Here is an 18,866-nt window from a genome sequence, read left to right on the forward strand (position 1 = left end):
AACATCATAGCAAATATGATTAATGCAGTACAGGGCGCAAAAACAGTGGGAGAATGAATCTCACCCCCATTTCTGCAAAGATTTGTGTTGTTTTTAATGAGGTTACATTCAGCAGTAAAGAAACACGTCTGTAAGTATTCCAAGGACTGCAGCATTAGATTGGGTTCTTCGACTCGTGACGTTACACACAATACTTACTGATATTACAAACCTTTTAAAACGAGCATTTTTCAAATAGTCAGAATAAAAATAAAAACAAACAAAAAATCAGAACACCAAAACAAAACACACAAAATACCAAAACCAACCAAACTAACTAACAAACATAACCCAAAATAAATAAATAAAACCCTAAACCACAACTTGACCACACAACTGTTTCCCAGTTTATTAGAAAGAATTGAAACATAACACCCACTATATATTTTGCCTTTATTGGGGGAGCAAAGGAGGGAGGAATAACAATTTTTCCGCTGAAATCTATAGTGTATTTTAATTTAGAAAATTACACCTTCAGCCTAGTTACAAACAAACCATATTGTAGAACAAACAGTGCCAATATGCACTGTCAGCCCAGTTCAAGTGTCCATATTCCTTTCAGAAGCAAGAATGTCAACCAACAGTAAAGTATTATTGGTGGATTTAGAGAGGACAGAAAAATGCATGCGCAGCAAAATAAAAAACATTTTCCATACATTGTTTAAACTAAAAGAAATCCAGCTGACAGAAGAAATTATAGGAGGAAGATTTCAGAGTGATAATTACATGTCTTTGGGAAGATCAGTTTAGGAAGTACAGCCAATTTACTATATTCTCAAGCAGACTGAATTCCTCCCCCAATCTGGATACTTGCAGAAAAGTAAGCAGTTGACTCCAGAAAGTTCATTTACAACAGGACTATAATCCAAAAGGCCCAAGCTCAGGGAAAACATCCCACTATCCCTCTTTTACCCTACAGCCAAAAACTGCAGTAATGGAGATACAGGAAATCCACCTGTAACACCAGTCAGAACAGATTTAATGGTATTTGAATCCGGCTATTCCACACAACACCTAAACAATCTTAGATGAAGAAGGTCCCTGAATAAAAGAAGTTAAAGTATCTGTGTCTCAGAGGAAACCGTTTCTGCTGTACTGCCAAGCTTCAATCACAAGTCTCTTGGGCACACATTTTTAAATAATAGGTGACTAAAGATATGAACAAGAACCGAATTCCCACTGTTCATTTTCAGGCAGTTATGCACTATGCAACATGAAATGCCAGTCTTTTTCACAGCTTTAGATGCCTAAATACTTTCAAAAATTTTTGATCGGTCCCATTTCTAAGGCCAGAATTTCTTGAAGAGAAACACTGACGTGCAGATTTCACCACCTTTCAGTAATGGGAGTCATCCAAGGGGAAAAGAGGTAGATGACAGTAGGCAGATGATAGGTAAGGTCTAGGATCAATGAAATGTAACAGCATATGGGAAAGTGAAGAAGTTGACCTTGGTGGACAAACGGAGGAGATATCCAGGGACCACTTTATCTTCAGACAGTGGAGAGCATGCCACTGGAGAGAGTTATTACTTAGTTTGTCAGTCACAGGCAGTCACTAAAAGCCTGGATTTAATGTTCAGAAACTCCTAACACAGTCAAAGAAAGTTTATGATGCACAAAGCTAGTAACAACGGCTTTTAAGGATACTCAGAATGCTTCACAGGACTCTTTGGCCTAACCTCTGGGAGTAGCACATCCTTACCAAAATCCCAACTATCCCTTAGTGACCCCTTTTGTTACTACCACAGTTGAAAGCCTTGATTGTGATTTTAAGTGCTGACCCATTATTAAAATAAAAAAATTTTAAAAATTAAAATAAAAAAAGGTAACTCTATGAGGAATGCATGTCACTAGGAAATGAAATCTTGATGACTCAGTTCTATATGTTTGGATCCTTGTGCTTCACAAGTCTGAGACATATTACAGTTAGAGTGTGAAAATATGCAAGTATGCTTAAAAGCTGCAACCAACTAGAGAATAGCCAAATCAATGGTTATAGCTGATTCAGAGCCTCTGGTTTCCAAAGAGAGAAAAATTTTTGAATAGTCAATACCAGATAGTAAAGAAATAACCCTGGAATAACTAGAACTCATCAATTGATTATTGTGAGCTAGGAATCAACCAACACCTTTAAGAGGCATGAAAGGATTCCTACTCAGTTATCTGCAAAAGCTTGCAGGAAACAAGTTCTTCCCTTCTATTGCCTTAGACCTAGTAAATCCTCTGGAAGTGCAACTTTCCTATTGAGGTCTGCAATACTAATTCATACTTTGCACTTAGCTTTTTCAGGGTTTTTTGCTTTTCTTGGTGGTATATTCAGACTTTCTTCATTGTTAGCATTCAAAGACCTGGGAACAGCGTAACTTATTTTACTTTCAGTGGACTATAAAGCCATATGAGAGCCTAATCCACAAAGATTTAAGGAAAGGCAAGGAGGAATATTTCTTCTTCCTAATAAATTAGCAAGAACTTGCTCTCTCTCAGACTTTAATCTCCCCCAGCTTTTTGCCTCCTCAGACTTCCCACAGACAGAGGAACCAATCAAAAAGTGTAAGCGTAAGGGGAAGATGACTCCAGAACCCAAGGAGACAGTTACATACATTAGAAAAATCACAGGAAAGGAAGAACAGTGATATTCCTAAATGCTAAACTTGGTTCATGTATTAGAAACTGTCTTACAGAGCATAAAGATGAGGTCTGCATTAAAATGTCACACAATGGGAAGAGAAAAGCCTGAGAAAAGACAATAGGACATGATGGGACATCAAAGCTTTTTGAGACAGGTTTTCACATGGGTTTTTTTGAGTCCTCTCTAATATTATTCACTTTCAACATCAGCAAGCAATGCTCGAGGCTAAGCTCTCCAAAATCATATGGGTTCTCACTGTTACAAGTAACTTAAACCATAATGTTTGGGGACCTACAACAGCACAGAATCAGAGCAAGAATAATGGAAGTAATGAGAGAAAAAAAGGAATATCGAAGTAGAAGAGACAAAGAAAGAGGTAAAAACCCTGAGAAGCACCTGGAAGCTTTCCCAGCTTCCAACCTGAAGAATGCCACACGTCTATTAGCAACACTGACAAACCAGTGCCTTAGTGCTGCCACAGAAGCATCTGTACCTAAAGATGCAATGCAGTGACTACCCAGCACAGTCCTTGTTTAGTCTGTCTGGAACCCAGAGAAAGAAAAACAAAATCATTGAAAAAATAATTACTTATATAATAATTACAAGCAAATTCTCTGTCTTCTGCACTATGAATAAGGCTGTAGACAGGTTCTTAGAGATGAAAAAGGCAACTTATAACAATCTCCAAAGTTTCAGATTCATTGCTAATTAAATGTTCCTTTTGTCACTTCAAACTTTATTCCTAAACAGCTATATTAAAAATAATTACAAAATATAATATTGCACATCAGAAGCTATTTTTTCCATAGTTTCCTATCAAAATAGGCTTAAATTAACAGACGAGACATTATTACTAGTACTCAAAGAACATGTAATGCTTTCAGAATATTAGCTTACTCCATACCTTAACTCAGGGAAGCACTTAAATCCATTCTTCTTTTCAGGAATAGGAAAAGTCTTCCTGAGTCAGAGACTCCGAAACAGAGGTATGAAATATCATACAGTTACTACTTGGGCATATAGTAAAGATTTAATTCATTTGTTTCACAAATTCTTGAACTCCACAGCAAGTCTCATTCCAATAAGTATTAGAAATAAGTCAATTCAATTTAAAGTGCAATTCCCCTTTGAGAGTCAAGTGGTCTCTACTTTCACATATCATTCTTGCAGCTAAACAGTACAAGATGAAACAGAAACATGACGACAGCACCCTACACTTTTTGGTTATTCAGAAAATTCGCACAAAATATTAATACTCACCAAAAAATAGTATTATGTTTCATATAGTTATGAACATGTTCCACTGATTCTGAAATGCTTCTGACACTTCTCATTATGAAATACATGGGCAGAGCAGCAGCTCTCCACGTGGAAAATACCCTCATTTATTTCTCAAAGCTTTGTATTCAATGTTAACACCATTTTATTGATATTATAACATCAATATTATTTGCTAGCACATGGAACTCGTGGACAAAAAATTATTAAACTGGACAACTCAAGTGCTTTTTGATTTTGATTAGTTAAACAAAAATTCTGAGATTCAAAAGCTGTTGCAGGTCATGGCCCTTCTCTGGACTGTATTTTTCCTCTCAGGATTTCTTTAAAACTGTATCCAATAAAAATATAAAAAACCCACATGCAATAGAACATCTGACACTTCCCCTGGGAGACCTTTCCATAGCCAATAAGTTACTTTTCCTCAAGTTGGATTTTAGTAAAATTTCATCCCCTCGCCCATTCTCATGGAAGCAAGGAGAAAGAGGCCCCAGGGAGGGTAAGCAGGGGAGAACCCAACAACTGCTAAACTACACTGAAAAAGTGTATAAAAGCAATTCAGCTGTGAAGTGTGTTGATGAAAAGGGAACTGTGAAGGCAAGGGTTAACTTTAGTCACAGTTTCCCAGCTTTTTCTTCTCCATCAGCATTGAAGAGTCACAGATGCACTTGGATGGCTCCTAGGAAAAAAATTAATGTGGAAAAATGCTTGAGTTATCATTCTGTAATTATGATTTTGGGAAAAGAACCAAAGTGCCCTTGGAAACACTCATCTTCTTACTTCCCAGAGTAGGAAGAAAAGCTCTCTAAAAATTATTATCACAGTCTTGAAAAGGTATCAGCCATGATATCTTCCCACTCCTCAAAAACAAATGAAACTACCCTACTACACAGCACCATCAGCGTTTAACAGAAACATTGTACCATCTGTTACCCTGACCCTGAGAACAACCAGTGAGAGATTTTGCCAAGGGAGATATTATAAAACATCAGATTTAGTCTATAAGGATTTTTCTTCCCTCACAACTTAATAAATATAGTATCTGACTGGTTATTTAATATATCCTACAGCTAAAGAATATATTTACTTTTTATTCTTCTTTCTCTGTGGCTAGAAGGAATTAGTGAAAAGACAGTTTAAAGAATTAGTGCAAGATGCATATGCAGACAGTTATTTTGAAAACATTATAAACAAAAAACTCCTGCAACATATAATACAAAAAGGATGAGAGAAGACTCATCACTACCGTCAGCCACAAAAGCAAACATTTGTTATCTAAAACATATATAAGAGCCCAAATCGGTATTTAAAGAAAAATAACACACCCTCCAGGACTTTTCTAGTCCCAACTGCTATCAACAGAGCACCTGGATGTGAATTTGATCTCTGTCCTTCAGAATCTCAGAACCAAAAGAAGAAAAAAAAGGCATGGTGATAGCCACCAACAGCTGTACACTAAAATCCCAATTCATTTAGAAAAGAAAACATAAATGATTTGTTAATCAATAAAAAGAAGACTAAACAAGCTTGAATAGACTTCATGTGTTCTCATCAGCAACTTCCTTTCGGCGCTGGGCTCGGAAATGGCGTTCAATATTTATTGTCACTTCCCTCTGCAAATTCCTGCTGTTAGTTTTTCCAGCTGTTCTGATCCAAGGGTGCTGAAGTACCTGACGTGCTGTGTAGCGCTTCAGGGGATCCACTATCAACAGCCTGGTTATGAGGTCTTTTGCTGCTATTATGAAAAAAAAAAAAAAAAAAAAAAGAAAAGGAGAGAGAGGGGTGAAGTACAGTGACGTGATAGTCCTGTGCAGTGCGCCCTAGGAGGACCCTGCTTGACCACATGGCCCACTGTGGTCCCTTCCAGCCTTACCCATTCTGTGATGCCAACAGTTATACCTACACAAAATTTCCTTATTTTTTTTTTATTGGTTTTACCATAATGACTTTTGTGACTATCCCCAGGAAATATTCTAACAACTGGATTTAGAATTAGTAACAGGAGATATTAAATCTCCGTAACTGCTGTCATTCTTCCCTTCAGAAAGAGAGGAAGAAGTGAAGGAAATTTAATCTTGAAAGCATGCTGAAGGCATCACGCTAGATCATTCATAGGAATCACCTGTGCATTGAGTATCTCAACTCTTAACAAGCATAAAAGTTGTAGAATGCTGTGGAATATGTTCTTTAAAAGACTGCACAGGGTGCCAAGGGGGTTTTAGAGTTTCTGATTCTGAAGAGTGCACAAAATACGCTGTACTAGCCTGTGAGAAGGAAAAAGGCTACTATGTGCAGACCCCGCTGATGTCAATAGAAAATCCACACTACAGGGATACAGGGCAAGGATTTCATTCTCAGCTTTTGAGATATTTGCATACATCTTTACAATCTAATGTAACTTTTGAGATTATTTTGGCACCTTTTTCTACAGAGACATATAAGCAAGGTGAGGAAAATCCTTGCTCTTGCCTAGAAGGGGAGCAATCCATTAAAACATTCAGAGCTAATATTCAGAAACACAGCATTGATAGTACCAGAGGACTAAATTCACATCTAAAGCAAACACAGAATCACACAAGAGAGACCTGTGAGACACCCCAAGTTCATTGAGCTCACTGTCCTGAGCAAAAGAGAGATTTCCCCACTCCAGGGAAGAAGACCATCACTTAGATCTGCTATAAATGCAGAATCTTACCTGCAGAAATATTGTCCCAGTAAGGGGAAAGGAACTCGTAGTGACCCAGCTGTATGATCTGAAACAGCTCGTCTTGATCACGGTCCTGACTGCGAAAAGGGGGAAAACCGCAGAGCAGAATGTAAAGGATCACACCAGCTGCCCACATATCTACTTCGAGCCCGTAGCCTAAGGAAGAAGGGACAAACCATAAATTCTGTTTTAGAAAGAAATCTCACAGTAGGGAACTGTTTCTTGGAAATAGAATGAAAAAGAAACACAGAATCTCTGCTCAGTTTCTCAAAAAGATGAGGTCAACAAAAGAATAAGTGGCTGGTACACCATGCTTGCAAGCTGGCTGTTATTAACTGCAGCTTTCACAAAGTGTCTCTCTTCCTCAATATGTTTCACAAACACTGTCTCACAAGGCCAGTGTCAATTTGAGACTAATTGAGAAAACACAGTACATATTTCTAAAATAGTTGTCCTCAGATTCCCTTCAAAAAGCACTAAGAGTGCCAAGTTTCCATTGAAATTGGATATAACTGGAGATGTGCAACCCAGCTCCACAGAACAAAAACCAGAAATAGCTTTACTTGAGTCATCAACAAAACTGACTTCTTTCCAGGTCTGAATCTTTTTACATATGAAATCTATAAAATTCCCTCTGATGCGACACATGTTTTGGCTTGTTACATAAATTTAACATATATATGTTCGCAATGATTTTTTACCATTAGGCGTCTTAGAAAGCTTGTCAGGTTACAGTCATGAAATGGGGCTGGCTACCCTGAAGTTGCACCATGAATTTTTGGTCACTTCCCCACTTCAGCGACTACCATCTATCATACTTTATGGTTTGTGTGCTTGGAAATCAGTGTTATATTCACATAGGCTTTAATAATACAAACACGACAGGTTTCATGCTCGTGTTAGTTAAAACCTAAAAGTTTTCCTTTCCTGCTAGCCAGATTCCCCTGCTAGCCAACTTCCTGCCTTGAAAAGATTTATCAGTAGGTTGAAACATTCTGGAATATTTCCATGATTAGAAAGTTCAGAGTAATTGCATGATTTATGACAAATTATAAATATACACACTCACCCTTCTCAGCAAGTATTTCAGGGGCAACATAGGTTGGTGTTCCACACACAGTAAATATGGGTTTTGTAACCTGCTTTGCAAGGCCAAAATCTGCTAGTTTCAGTGTAGTAGATTTATCTGCGTTGTGCTGAACCTATACCCAACAAAATATACATATTTTAGTCCAGATGCATTTTAAGACAGCAAAATATAAAGGAAGTAGTTAATAAAACAGGAAGAAGTTCTAATAACAGTACTAATAGTGCAAACAGTCTTCAGAATGTGGGGCTTTTCCCTACATACTAAGAGGTCACATATATTTTAGAGGATAACCAATTATAGAAAAAAGAAGACTTCACTCTACAAACTCTGGCACACTGCAATTTCCAAGAAATAAAAAAAAGGAACACAAAAAATAACAAAGAGTCAATTAAATGTTATTATTTCCTCTTGGGAAAGTAAATTGTTCTTTTTTCCTTGGGAAAAGAAGAATGCTGTGGGCATCTTTATACTTAAGTGCAATGGTCCCAGGTAAGCTACTGACTTTATAGTGCCACTTGATGCTGTGTTTTAGCCCCAGACAGCAACTAAGTACCACACAGCTGCTTGGTCACTCATCCCCCTTCTCCCCACAGTGGGATGGGGAGGAGAATCTGCAAAAAAAATGGGGGTTGAGATAAGAGCAGTTTAATAACTGAAATAAAGTATAATAGCAACAATAGGAATAGTAACAACTGTAATAAGAAGGAAAGAGAGAGAGGGAGAGGAATAAAGCCCAAGAGAAACAAGTGATGCACAACACAATTGCTCACCACCCACTGACCTCCAGCACAGCCTGCCCCCCAGCAGCGACTAGCAACTCCTGGCCAACTCTCCCCAGTTTCCCTCAGTTTATTTACTGAGCATAACATTCCATGGTATGGAATATCCCTTTGGGTCAGTTCTGGCCATGCTCCCTCTCAGCTTTTGGTGCACCTGCTCCCTGGCAGAGCATGAGACACTGAGAAGTCCTTGACTTAGGGTAAGCACTGCTCAGCAATGGCCAAAACATCACTGTATTATCAATGTTGTTCTCATACTAAATCCAATGCATAGCACTGTACCAGCTACTAGAAAAAAAAAATATCTCTATCCCAGCTAAAACCGGGATACATGAAAAGCATACCTCCATCGTACTGGTCTAACAACAAAAAACAAACCAACACAAACTTTACTTTCTTTCCAAATTACCCTGCTACTCTACCTGCTGTCCTGAAAATAAATTAGCAATGGTCACCACACAGTAAGAGTTGAAGAAAAAAATCCATGCAGAATGACCTCCAAAGTGGGTCTTTTCAGCAGTTCTCATCTCCTACATCCACCTGGCAAGTAGTCAAAACGGTTTTTCCAATTCTAATTTTGTATGCATGTGTCTTTAGCATCAATTTGTAATGCAGCTAATGAAATGTTATTTTAAGAAATCAAATATGTTAATGACAGACATCAGGATCGAGCACAACCTCCGCAAGCTGGCAGACACCACCAAGCTGAGTGATGAGTTTGACACATCTGAAGGACAGCCTGCCATCCAGAGGCATCCTGGACAAGCTCAAGAAGTGGGCCCACAGGAACCTCATGAGGTTCAACAAGGAGAAGTGCAGGGTCCTACACATAAGCTGGGGCAATTGCCAGTGTCAGCACGGGCTGTGTTGTGAATGGATTTAGAGCAGCCCTGTGGAGAAGGACTTGGGGGTGTTGGTGGATGAAAAACTGGACATGAACCAGCAATGTGCACTTGCAGCCCAGAAAGCCAGTCGTATCCTCAGCTGCATCAAAAGCAGTGTGGCCAGCAGGTCAAAGGAGGTGATTCTGCCCCTCTACTCTTGCTCTGCTGGTACTTCACCTGGAGTGGTGCACCCAGCTCTGGGGTCCCCAGCACAGGAAAGATATGGACCTGTTGGAGCAAGTTCAGAGGAAGGGCACTCAAGAGGGCTGGAGTACCTTTCCTATGAGGAAAGGCTGAGGCGCAGTTGTTCAGCCTGAAGAAGAGGAGGTTCAAGGCAGACCTTATTGTGGTCTTTTAATACTTAAAGGGGGCTTATAAGTAAGACAGGGACAGGATTTTTAGTAGGGCCTGCAGCAATTGGACCAGGGGCAACAGCTTTAAACTGAAGGAGGGCAGATTAAGACTAGGTATTAGGAAGAAATGTTTTGTGATGAGGGTGGTGCAACACTGTCACAGGATGCCCAGAAAGATGGTAGATGCTCCATCCCTAGGAACATTCAAGATCAGGTTGGACAGGGCTCTGAGCAACCTGATCTAGTTGAAGATGTTGATGCTCATTGCAGGGAGGTTGGACTAGATGACCTTTAAAGATCCCTTCCAGTCCACACTATTCTATTATTCTATATTCAAAACCCAAGTCACAAACAATGCAGCAGGATAATTAAATACATTGGTATGATTAATACTAGTGACTGATATTCAAACATTCTTTGAGGGGTAAAAAATATAATGAATTTCCTTGAAATGAAAACTGTTTGAGTCTAGAACTAGGGGGAACAGATCAGCAGCTAAAATGTCTGCAGAAAAGCAAAGGAAATCTAGACTTCAGTTTTGAATGGACAAACTGGAATATAACGAGACAGGTATACTCCGTGCTTTAATACCTCATACTTTGCCATCAGACACTGCTTAAGAAAGCCAAAAATTCAAGACGGTCTCTATTATAAGATAACTACGGGAACAGATAGGACAAAATTTGCTCTTGTACGTTACAGCTGACAGATCTGTTTATCACCTTTATAGAAACAATAAGTAGTCATCCGATTTTGATTAAGCAAAGTGGTTTGCGGCTTTTTTTTTTTTTCAAGAATAAAAGTATTAAATTACAAAATAATGCAATATAGCCTACTAATCCCTTTATATCTTCTTTATAAAAAATGCACAATACAAAACTGGGCAAGTGACTGATGCCCCAGAACCCTATGCAGCCATTCAGGAGGATGTCAACAGACTTGAGAGACAGTCAGGGTGGAACATTTTGAATTTCAACAAAGGCAAATGCAGGGTCCTACATCTGGGGAACAATAACCCCTTGCACCCGTAAAGGCTGGAGGTTGACCTGCTGGAAAGCAGCTCTGTGGAGAAGGACCCGGGTATCCTACTGGACAACAAGCTGTCCGTGAGTCAGCAGTGTGCCCGTGTGGCCAAGAAGGCCAAGGGTGTCCTGGGGTGCATTAGTAGGAACATTTCCAGCAGGTTGAGGGAGGTGATCCTGTCCCTCTACTCAGCCCTGTTGAGGCCATATCTAGAGTGGTGTGTTCTGAGGAGCCCAGTTCTGGGCTTCTCAGAACAAGAGAGACGTGGAGCTCCAGCTGCGGGTCCAGCCGAGGGCAACAAAGATGACTGGGGGACTGGAGCATCTCTTACAAGGAGAGGCTGAGGGAGTTGGGCCTGTTCAGCCTCAAGAAGAGATGCCTGAGAGGGGACCTTATCAATCTATATCAGTATCTGAAGGGAGGGTGTCAAGAGGATGGAGCCAGGCTCTGCTCAGTGGTGCCCAGCTACAGGAGAAGAGGCAACAGGCAGGAGCCGAAACACAAGAAGTTCCATCTGAAGATGTGGAAGAACTCCTTTACTGTGAGGAGTACTGGAACTGGTTGTCCAGAGAGGTTGGGGAGTCTCCTTGTCTAGAGAGATTTAAAAAAAGTCTGCACATAATCCTGAGTAATGTGCTCTTGGTAAACCTCCTGGGCAGGGGGCTTTGTTCACATACAGTGGTCCCTTCCATCCTTAACCATTCTGTGATTCCATGATATAAGCACTCTTCTAGTTTTGATTAAGCAAAGCACTTTAGGTTTTTTTCTTGTTTTCTCAAGAAAAATTATTTTTCTGTATGAAACTGAAAATAAAGTTTACTACAACAATGCAGCCAAAACTTCTGCAGGAAGAAGCTAAAATGCCATAGCCATTTTCTCTATTATATTAGGCAACTACATGATGACTTTTTGCCATGATACACTGTGGACACAGATAAAAATGAAAAAAAAAAATTATAAAGGTAACACTTGCTTTCTAGAACAGCATTTATCCACAGAATTTATACTTTAACAATAAGGCTAACAGTGGTAGGATGCTACAAAAATTCACAATTTAAATGTTCAAGTTTATATGTACTATGAAAATATGAACATGAATATATTTTCCTATTGTATATATAATTTTTTTAAATTATAAATGAAAATTATGCCACATGGAATTTCAAGTACCTTGCATGCTACTATACTAAGACAAATAATCCTGAAATGTTTATATACACTCTTAGAAAACAGCAAGTGGGTGGGAAGGGTGCAGAACACACTGGTCTTAATCTCAATTCCAAAATGAATAGGAAATTTCTTGCTTCATAAAAGACACTTTTTCTTTCCTCAGGAAGCCTGACTCCTAATCTCCCATCACAGCACAAGGTGGCAACACTGCACCATCTGTTCTTCCAGGACAAAACCACTGAGATTTCATTTTACTTAACCAAACAGGTAGGAGCAGCATGCACCAGGGGTATATTTCACAGCTTCGTGACAATCACTTCAGACAGCATATAACCTGTCAGTATGCCTGAAAACCCCAGCCCAGAACTCCTCAGCAGCTTCAGTAACACTATGTTCAGAACAACTCAGCTCAGAGAATTCCCTTCATCCCCAACTTTGTACTCTCCAGTCTACCATTCTATCACCTGGCATCACCTTGAGCATGCAAATATGCTGCACTGCAGAAACAAAAGTTTCTCAGGTTCCTTTTATTGATTCCTGAGGCCAGACTACTTTCTCATAGTAGTATCACAGAAATGCACAACCTGCTCAAGAGAAATCTAGCCTCTGACATCCACAGTATGTATTCCATGAAATGGTGAGTACAAAGCAAAAAAGTAACATTAAATCACACTAGCCTTTCCAGAAACACCTAAAAGATAGTTATTACAATTTCTGCATTCAAGACTACAAAGAGCTATTATAAAAGTCCGTTTAAAAGTGCTGCCTGCCTGTAGGCTTAATTGAAGTAAGAAAGACCAGTACACTTTCTGTAGATAGCCAATTTAGGCCAAACAACTATACAGCAGGTCTTTCAATTGCAAGGTAAGGCAACGCCTGGTGGTCTTAGACTAAAGGCAGTCAGAATTGCTCACTACCTTCTCAAATACAAAAGACATGGTAGGATATTAGAATATCGTCTGAGGATTTCTAGCTGTCCCACTCATACAACCAGAAGATTATAATACAAAGCAAAGTTCATCTTCAAAGAAGGGAAAAAATTATCTTTTCCTTTTCTCCTGTCTGTTGACGATTCCCAGTACTTTATGCTCTTGTTTGGTTTCACATCTACCTTGTGTAATCCATCAGGGTGTTTAAGATGATAATTTACAGCATTAATATTTCTCTGTATGCACATATATATGATAGCACAGATTCCTCTTATGGACATCATGAAAGCAAGCTAGCCCATGGGATGTTTGGTACGCCAGAAATAGACAGAGCTTAAGAAAAATTACTGCTTACACATTTGAGTTTCAGACACCTCTTGCTGCTAGCTAGAAGAATCTCCATGAAAAATCGTACAGAAAATTCCCAATGTACGTTTATCATACTGAAAGTTCTTGACAGGTAAGTAGTTAAACAGGACTTTAACTCACGTGCACTCAAACAACTGACAGTATTTTGTGTGTATGTTAATAGTGTCACAAAGTTAAAGGACAGAAGTTTTAAAAGACTTGAAGTTTTCACACTTTACAAAAACTTCAGAGAGAGAGAAACAGGGGTGGGAGAGAAGCCCAAATGCATAAAAATCTATAACACTTATTTATTAAGTTGAGTGTTAATAAATTACCACATTAGGATGTTAGGGAAGTGTACAAGGAGGTAAGTACACAATCAATAATACAGCCCTCTCCCTTCCCCCTAAAAGGAGGTGCTTTTGTGGAGTTTAAAGCTATAACCTGGAAAAACACCACCACACTTAGGCATTAATTTCTCACTCACAAATCAAGAAATGCCAGCAGCTGTAGAATTAAACAGTCCCTTATCTAAAAACCTGGCCAGCAAATCCTGCTCCACCAGGTAGCATTCAAAAAGTGACTTCATCTGTGGGACCAAACACACAACACTGCCCATCCTTGGTAGCAAAGGTTTTCTTGCTGAACACCTAGTCCTAAATGAGGTGATTCTGTTAGCAGATGGGAGGCAGTCGTAGCAGCTGTCTTTACACCAGCTGTCAAACAGATTTTGTTTTTGTAGCGCAAGTCACCACCCTTCTGCCTCACAGCTATGCTGCAAAGAGTCTGATCATTGTGGGCGGACACAGTAGTGAAAGAGGGAGGGGAAAAAGCAGAAAGGATGATGGTGGCCTCGTACAGAAGTTTTTGACCTCTGCGTACAAAGTCTAAGTAGACTTATTCAGAATTAAACATCTTCAGTGTAGCAATCTGAAGTGAAATAACAGGTATCCCACAACCAAGGACCTCTCTGCAGGCTGCTGGAAACTTGAAGCACTGCACTTTGTCTCCAGAAGGGTACCCCCAGCCCCTGACCCACCAACAGCAAATAAAGCCGTGAAATTTGCTTCAATACTGTTTGTTACTGTTCAGCACTGGTTGATGTTAAGATTTGTGGCAGCTGTCCTTCCTACTTTGCTGCTGCTACTACTGCTCCAACCACTCTGAGGAGACAGAGGTAGCACACTGAAAAGTCAGAAAAGGCTGAATCTTGCTCAAATGACCCATATTTATAGGGATGCTTATTAGATAGCATCAACACTATCAAGAGCTTATAAATTCATCCAACTGGTTGAACAGATTCACTTTTTAAAAGGATGCTTTATGTACATGGTATCTAATACTGGTGCTCACACTCAGCAGCAAGGTGAAACTGGAACAATTTTCTTTCCCATAGTGTTTAGGTAACACTGTCCTTGTATGAGGAGATACCTACAGTCTGGGAGCTGGTCTGTCCTTGAAAAATATATTCTGACTGTCAGAATGGGTATATATAATATATATAATAATAGCATGATTATTTCAGTGCTACACAACAGCATGCTGTTTTGCAGTTCTGTGAGCTAAATGTGAAAACAGCCAGAACTGACCTGTACCTTGCCCACATTACAGTATGTATTATAGAGAGAAGTGACGCATCTGGTCTCACGTGCTTCACGTGCACTAGCTTGTGTTCAGCAAATAGGAAGGTGCAGAAAGTGGTTCATAGTGGAAAATCAGCTCATGGAAAAAGCATTGCAGTTCTAAATGCAGTTCTGTTCTAACAGCAAACAAAACACAAAGGCAGGGCCTACACTTCTTCCTGCAAACCACCCACTTGCACTCACCGCCTTTTATTTACATACAGACCACATAACAAGAATTTTCATCAGAGTAAGCAGGATACATACAAGGACCTAATATATATGCTATTGCTTAATTCAAAGATTGGAGACCAAACCATTCCAGCCCAGCCTTGTTCAACCTCTGCGTGTCCTAGAAGCTACATTGCTGCTTTTCTCCAGAAATTAATTAATTCTCTTGAAAGCATGGAATGGCACACAGAACTAAAAAATCTGTTACCTTTTCTATCTGCCTAACTATGATCTTCCACAAAAGCAGATCAAATCCAACTTGTTAGAGACTGGCAAATATTTGCTATTTATCTGTTCATCATGAAATTTGGAATACAAGAGTCTAACACACACTTAGAAAGGGAGAGTTGTTTACTGTTAAGGTTCTACAATGGGTATCTTGTGGAGCATCAATACTACAAACATTTCTATGCATATTCACAAGTGAGTAACTCTTTTGACTTCAGTGCTGGATGGAAAGAATGTAGCCTCAGAAATGTGATGGAAAGAAGAACTTTTCTCTTTGGCATAAAATTACTATTTGAGCTGACTTTAATGTTGTATTCACCAAAACATTCGCAATTTACTGTCAGATTATTTCAATCAACTACATCATACTTCTGCTTCTAAGAAAATAAGTTGTCACAAGAAAGAAATCACTGCAGTAGAGGATTAGCACAGCAGTCTGAAAAATATGCAACTGCAGTGGACAAAAAGTCCAACAAATAAATAAGCTAAATTAACAATTTTAATAAATTTTGGTCTGCAAGGAAAATGCCTTATGATTCATCCTTGCACCCTTGAAAGTCAGATGCTAAGTAACAGGTCTGATTTCAGAAGAATATAAATGCTCGCTACCCCTGACAGCCTGATAATTTTTACTTGAATTTCTATCTGCAATGCACACCAGATCTACATAAAGAAAAACTACAATTGTAATTTCACTTCAAAATTGTACCCATTTTTCCAAACAGTCCTGCCACAGCACATTATCTCTGCATACTATTTGCTTAAAAATATTCAAAGAAGGAAAATAAATTCGATTCATGCATATATGCAATGGTTTGACAATACTTACCAAAAGATTCTCTGGTTTGAGGTCCCTGTGGACAATGTTCTTGCTGTGAATATAAACCAGTGCTTCACACAGGTCAGTGATCATGACAGCAGCATCATGCTCTGTGAACTTCACACTTTCTATGATTGCATCAAATAAGTCTCCTCCTGGGACATACTCTAGGATTAGGTAGATCTCAGCTTCTGTCTCATACACCTCAATTAAGCTTACTATATTGGGATGAGAGAGACTCCTAATGATCAGAATTTCACTTTCCATCATGTCCTCTTTGCCCTTTAGCTTGGATTTATCGACAATTTTCATGGCATAGATCTGATTGGAATCACAGTGGCGACATTCCTTCACCACTGCAAAGTTCCCATCCCCAATAGTTCTGCCAATATCATAGTGTTTTTCCACGTCAGTCCTGCTTTTAATGGCATACCTCCGGCTTGTGCTTTCCAATCCCTGAGCCTTGTTTTCCTCTTTATTCACTCGGCGCTCCCCTGTTTTTTCCCGTCTAGTCATGTCACTCTCTCTATGTGTGACATTCCCCTCTCTTCTGGCAGCTTCCTCTTTAGCCCTTTGTCCCTCTCTGACCTCCCTGTGTGTTTTAGATAGTTTCTCAGCATCCCTCAGAGTGTCTTTCTTTAGCCAACCACTTTGGTTCATTACACAGCTACTTCCATTATCTTCTTTCACTTCATGAGATAGATGGAGCCCTTCTACAGCATTCTTCCTGATTTTTACTACTTCCTTCCCATGGTTTTCATGCTTCTCCACATCCTTCTCCTTCTCCGTGTTCCTTTTTTGCTTCTCCAGCCCTTCATTAACAATCTTTTGTAGGGGCTTCCACATCCTCCTACTGCCATTATCTTTCCAGCCAACTTCTTCACCCTCCAGACAAGTTTCAGAAGATTTTCGGCAGCTCCTGGTTTTTGTATTTCTTTCTACCTGGTACCTCTGACATGCGCCTGTGTTCAGGTCTCTATTTTCAAATGAGGCCTCAGCCTGCCTCTCCCTTTGTAACTTTTCTCTGGCCTGCCTTTCCTGTTCACACTTCTCGCACCTCAGCACCTCCTCCGAACTCTTTTCTAAACCCTCCTCAGAACTCCTCTCATGGCTAAGGTACCTCTCGCTTTCTCGGGTTTTCCTAGAAGGCTTCACTCCCTGTTCACCACTCCAGCTCTCTCTAGTCCACTTTTTTTTGGTTCTCATTTTTTCTTCTTCCTTTGTCTTGGCTTGACTTTTTCCTTCATGTCCTGCTACCAGTTGGGGAGACATGCCATCGCTGCAGCTCTTGGTAATTTCTGCCTCATTAAAGCCACTGTCTACTTTCAAAGCCTTGTCATACAGCCTGCTCTTGAGTTTTTGGGACTGCTCCTCATTCTGCTGAATGGCAGCACTGGCAGCATAAGGATTTTCAGGATAAAGTTCTTGTAATACCACTTCCAGGTCCTTCAAAGTGAGGGGCTCCCTCCCCATAGCTATGAATGCATCACCTTCCCTGAAAAACTCAGAAACGCTTCGGATTTCTCTGCCTCTCAGATTGTAAAGTTTTCTCACACGGTCATTCTTCCAACGAGGAAACCCCAGAGCTTCTGAAATGTCAGCCATCAGCTGTTCAAAGGTCTGGACTGACCTCCTGTTAAGAAGCAAGGTTATCCTCCTGAGTGTGCGTCCCCCGGGTTTCACCACTGTAATTATCCTTGGCTTCACGGGGCTGTGCTCTGAATGTATCGTGTGAAAACCCTTGCGGGGACTGAAAAATGAGGACCTATGGCTGCTTTCACTCAAACACGGCTTCCCATAGCTCCCACGACCAATAGGAGGGCAAGTCCCATGTAGTTTCCTCTCTTTTACTTTTGAGCTGGCATTGTGTGGTGAATGGTCCAACAAGCCTCGGCGTCCTAAGGCAAACAAAGAGCAGGCAAATTAATTATTTTGCACCATCAGACCTTTCTGAGCAATCGTTTTCTACATGTCAGTGTATGTGACCTCAGAGAGTAAGGTTCGGTGACTTCAAGGCTTACGAAGAACTTTAACTGCCACTAAGGAGCATCTCCACATAGATGCAACTACAAACACTGTCGGGTTTGTGAGAAAATGTAAATTCATTTTGTGACAGAGAAATGTCATTAAAAAATTAGCAATAATATTGAAAACAAACAGATCTTTCTTCTAAATCCTTGCATCTTTCAGAAGTTCTCTAAAAATGCCAGGACTGCATCAAGGTTGCCTAGCATTCTCTTCTGAATACGTCTACCATGAACTCACTCCTTTCTGAACCCAGTTACAATTTTGGCCTTTGTAAACCCTGTAGCAACAAGTTCCAAAATTACATTGCATGAAGTAAAATAAACTAAATACTCATGTTTTAAAATTACTACCAGATGGTGCTGTATGTGTAACCTTACGTTCCTATAAATAATTATCTCCTCTTCACTTTCCCTGGACCTTCTATAACAAATAAAATAAATGTGAATTCTTTTTAAAAGACATTACTTTTGCTTTAACTTTTACAGTAATTTTATAGATCACCTAACAGTAGTGTAATGTAATATTTTGTCTTGAAAAAAGGCAATCTTAGTTTTGTTTAATAATTTGAGTTCTGGTTTTCCAATATTTTGGTTGGACTTTTTATTCTAAAAGTTATGTAAAATCACACAAATTTCAGAGTATTCTCTAGGGAGACTAACAATTTTCCATCTGATATTTCATTTTAGAACATCAACCAAAGAAAGTGGC

General features: G+C 39.6%; 1 protein-coding gene across 2 annotated transcripts in view; it reads right to left on the minus strand.

The window, feature by feature from the left end:
* Window positions 1-420: 420 nt before the first annotated feature.
* DCLK3 (doublecortin like kinase 3) overlaps window positions 421-18,866 on the minus strand; it is a 31,049-nt gene continuing 12,603 nt past the window's right edge. The window contains exons 2-5 of one of the 2 annotated variants that reach the window (XM_050318348.1): window positions 16,140-18,028; window positions 7,723-7,855; window positions 6,642-6,809; window positions 421-5,678 (exon numbers count right to left, since the gene is read on the minus strand). In XM_050318348.1, the coding sequence (XP_050174305.1) occupies window positions 5,485-5,678; window positions 6,642-6,809; window positions 7,723-7,855; window positions 16,140-18,028 (2,384 nt within the window). In that variant the 3' untranslated portion in view covers window positions 421-5,484. Of the gene's footprint in view, window positions 5,682-6,641; window positions 6,810-7,722; window positions 7,856-16,139; window positions 18,029-18,866 lie in introns of both variants that reach the window. The other variant, XM_050318338.1, reaches the window with a different exon arrangement.

The sequence above is a fragment of the Myiozetetes cayanensis genome, unplaced genomic scaffold (assembly GCF_022539395.1).
Source record: "Myiozetetes cayanensis isolate MyiCay16 unplaced genomic scaffold, myiCay2020 scf1, whole genome shotgun sequence".
In the NCBI taxonomy this organism is placed as follows: domain Eukaryota; kingdom Metazoa; phylum Chordata; class Aves; order Passeriformes; family Tyrannidae; genus Myiozetetes; species Myiozetetes cayanensis.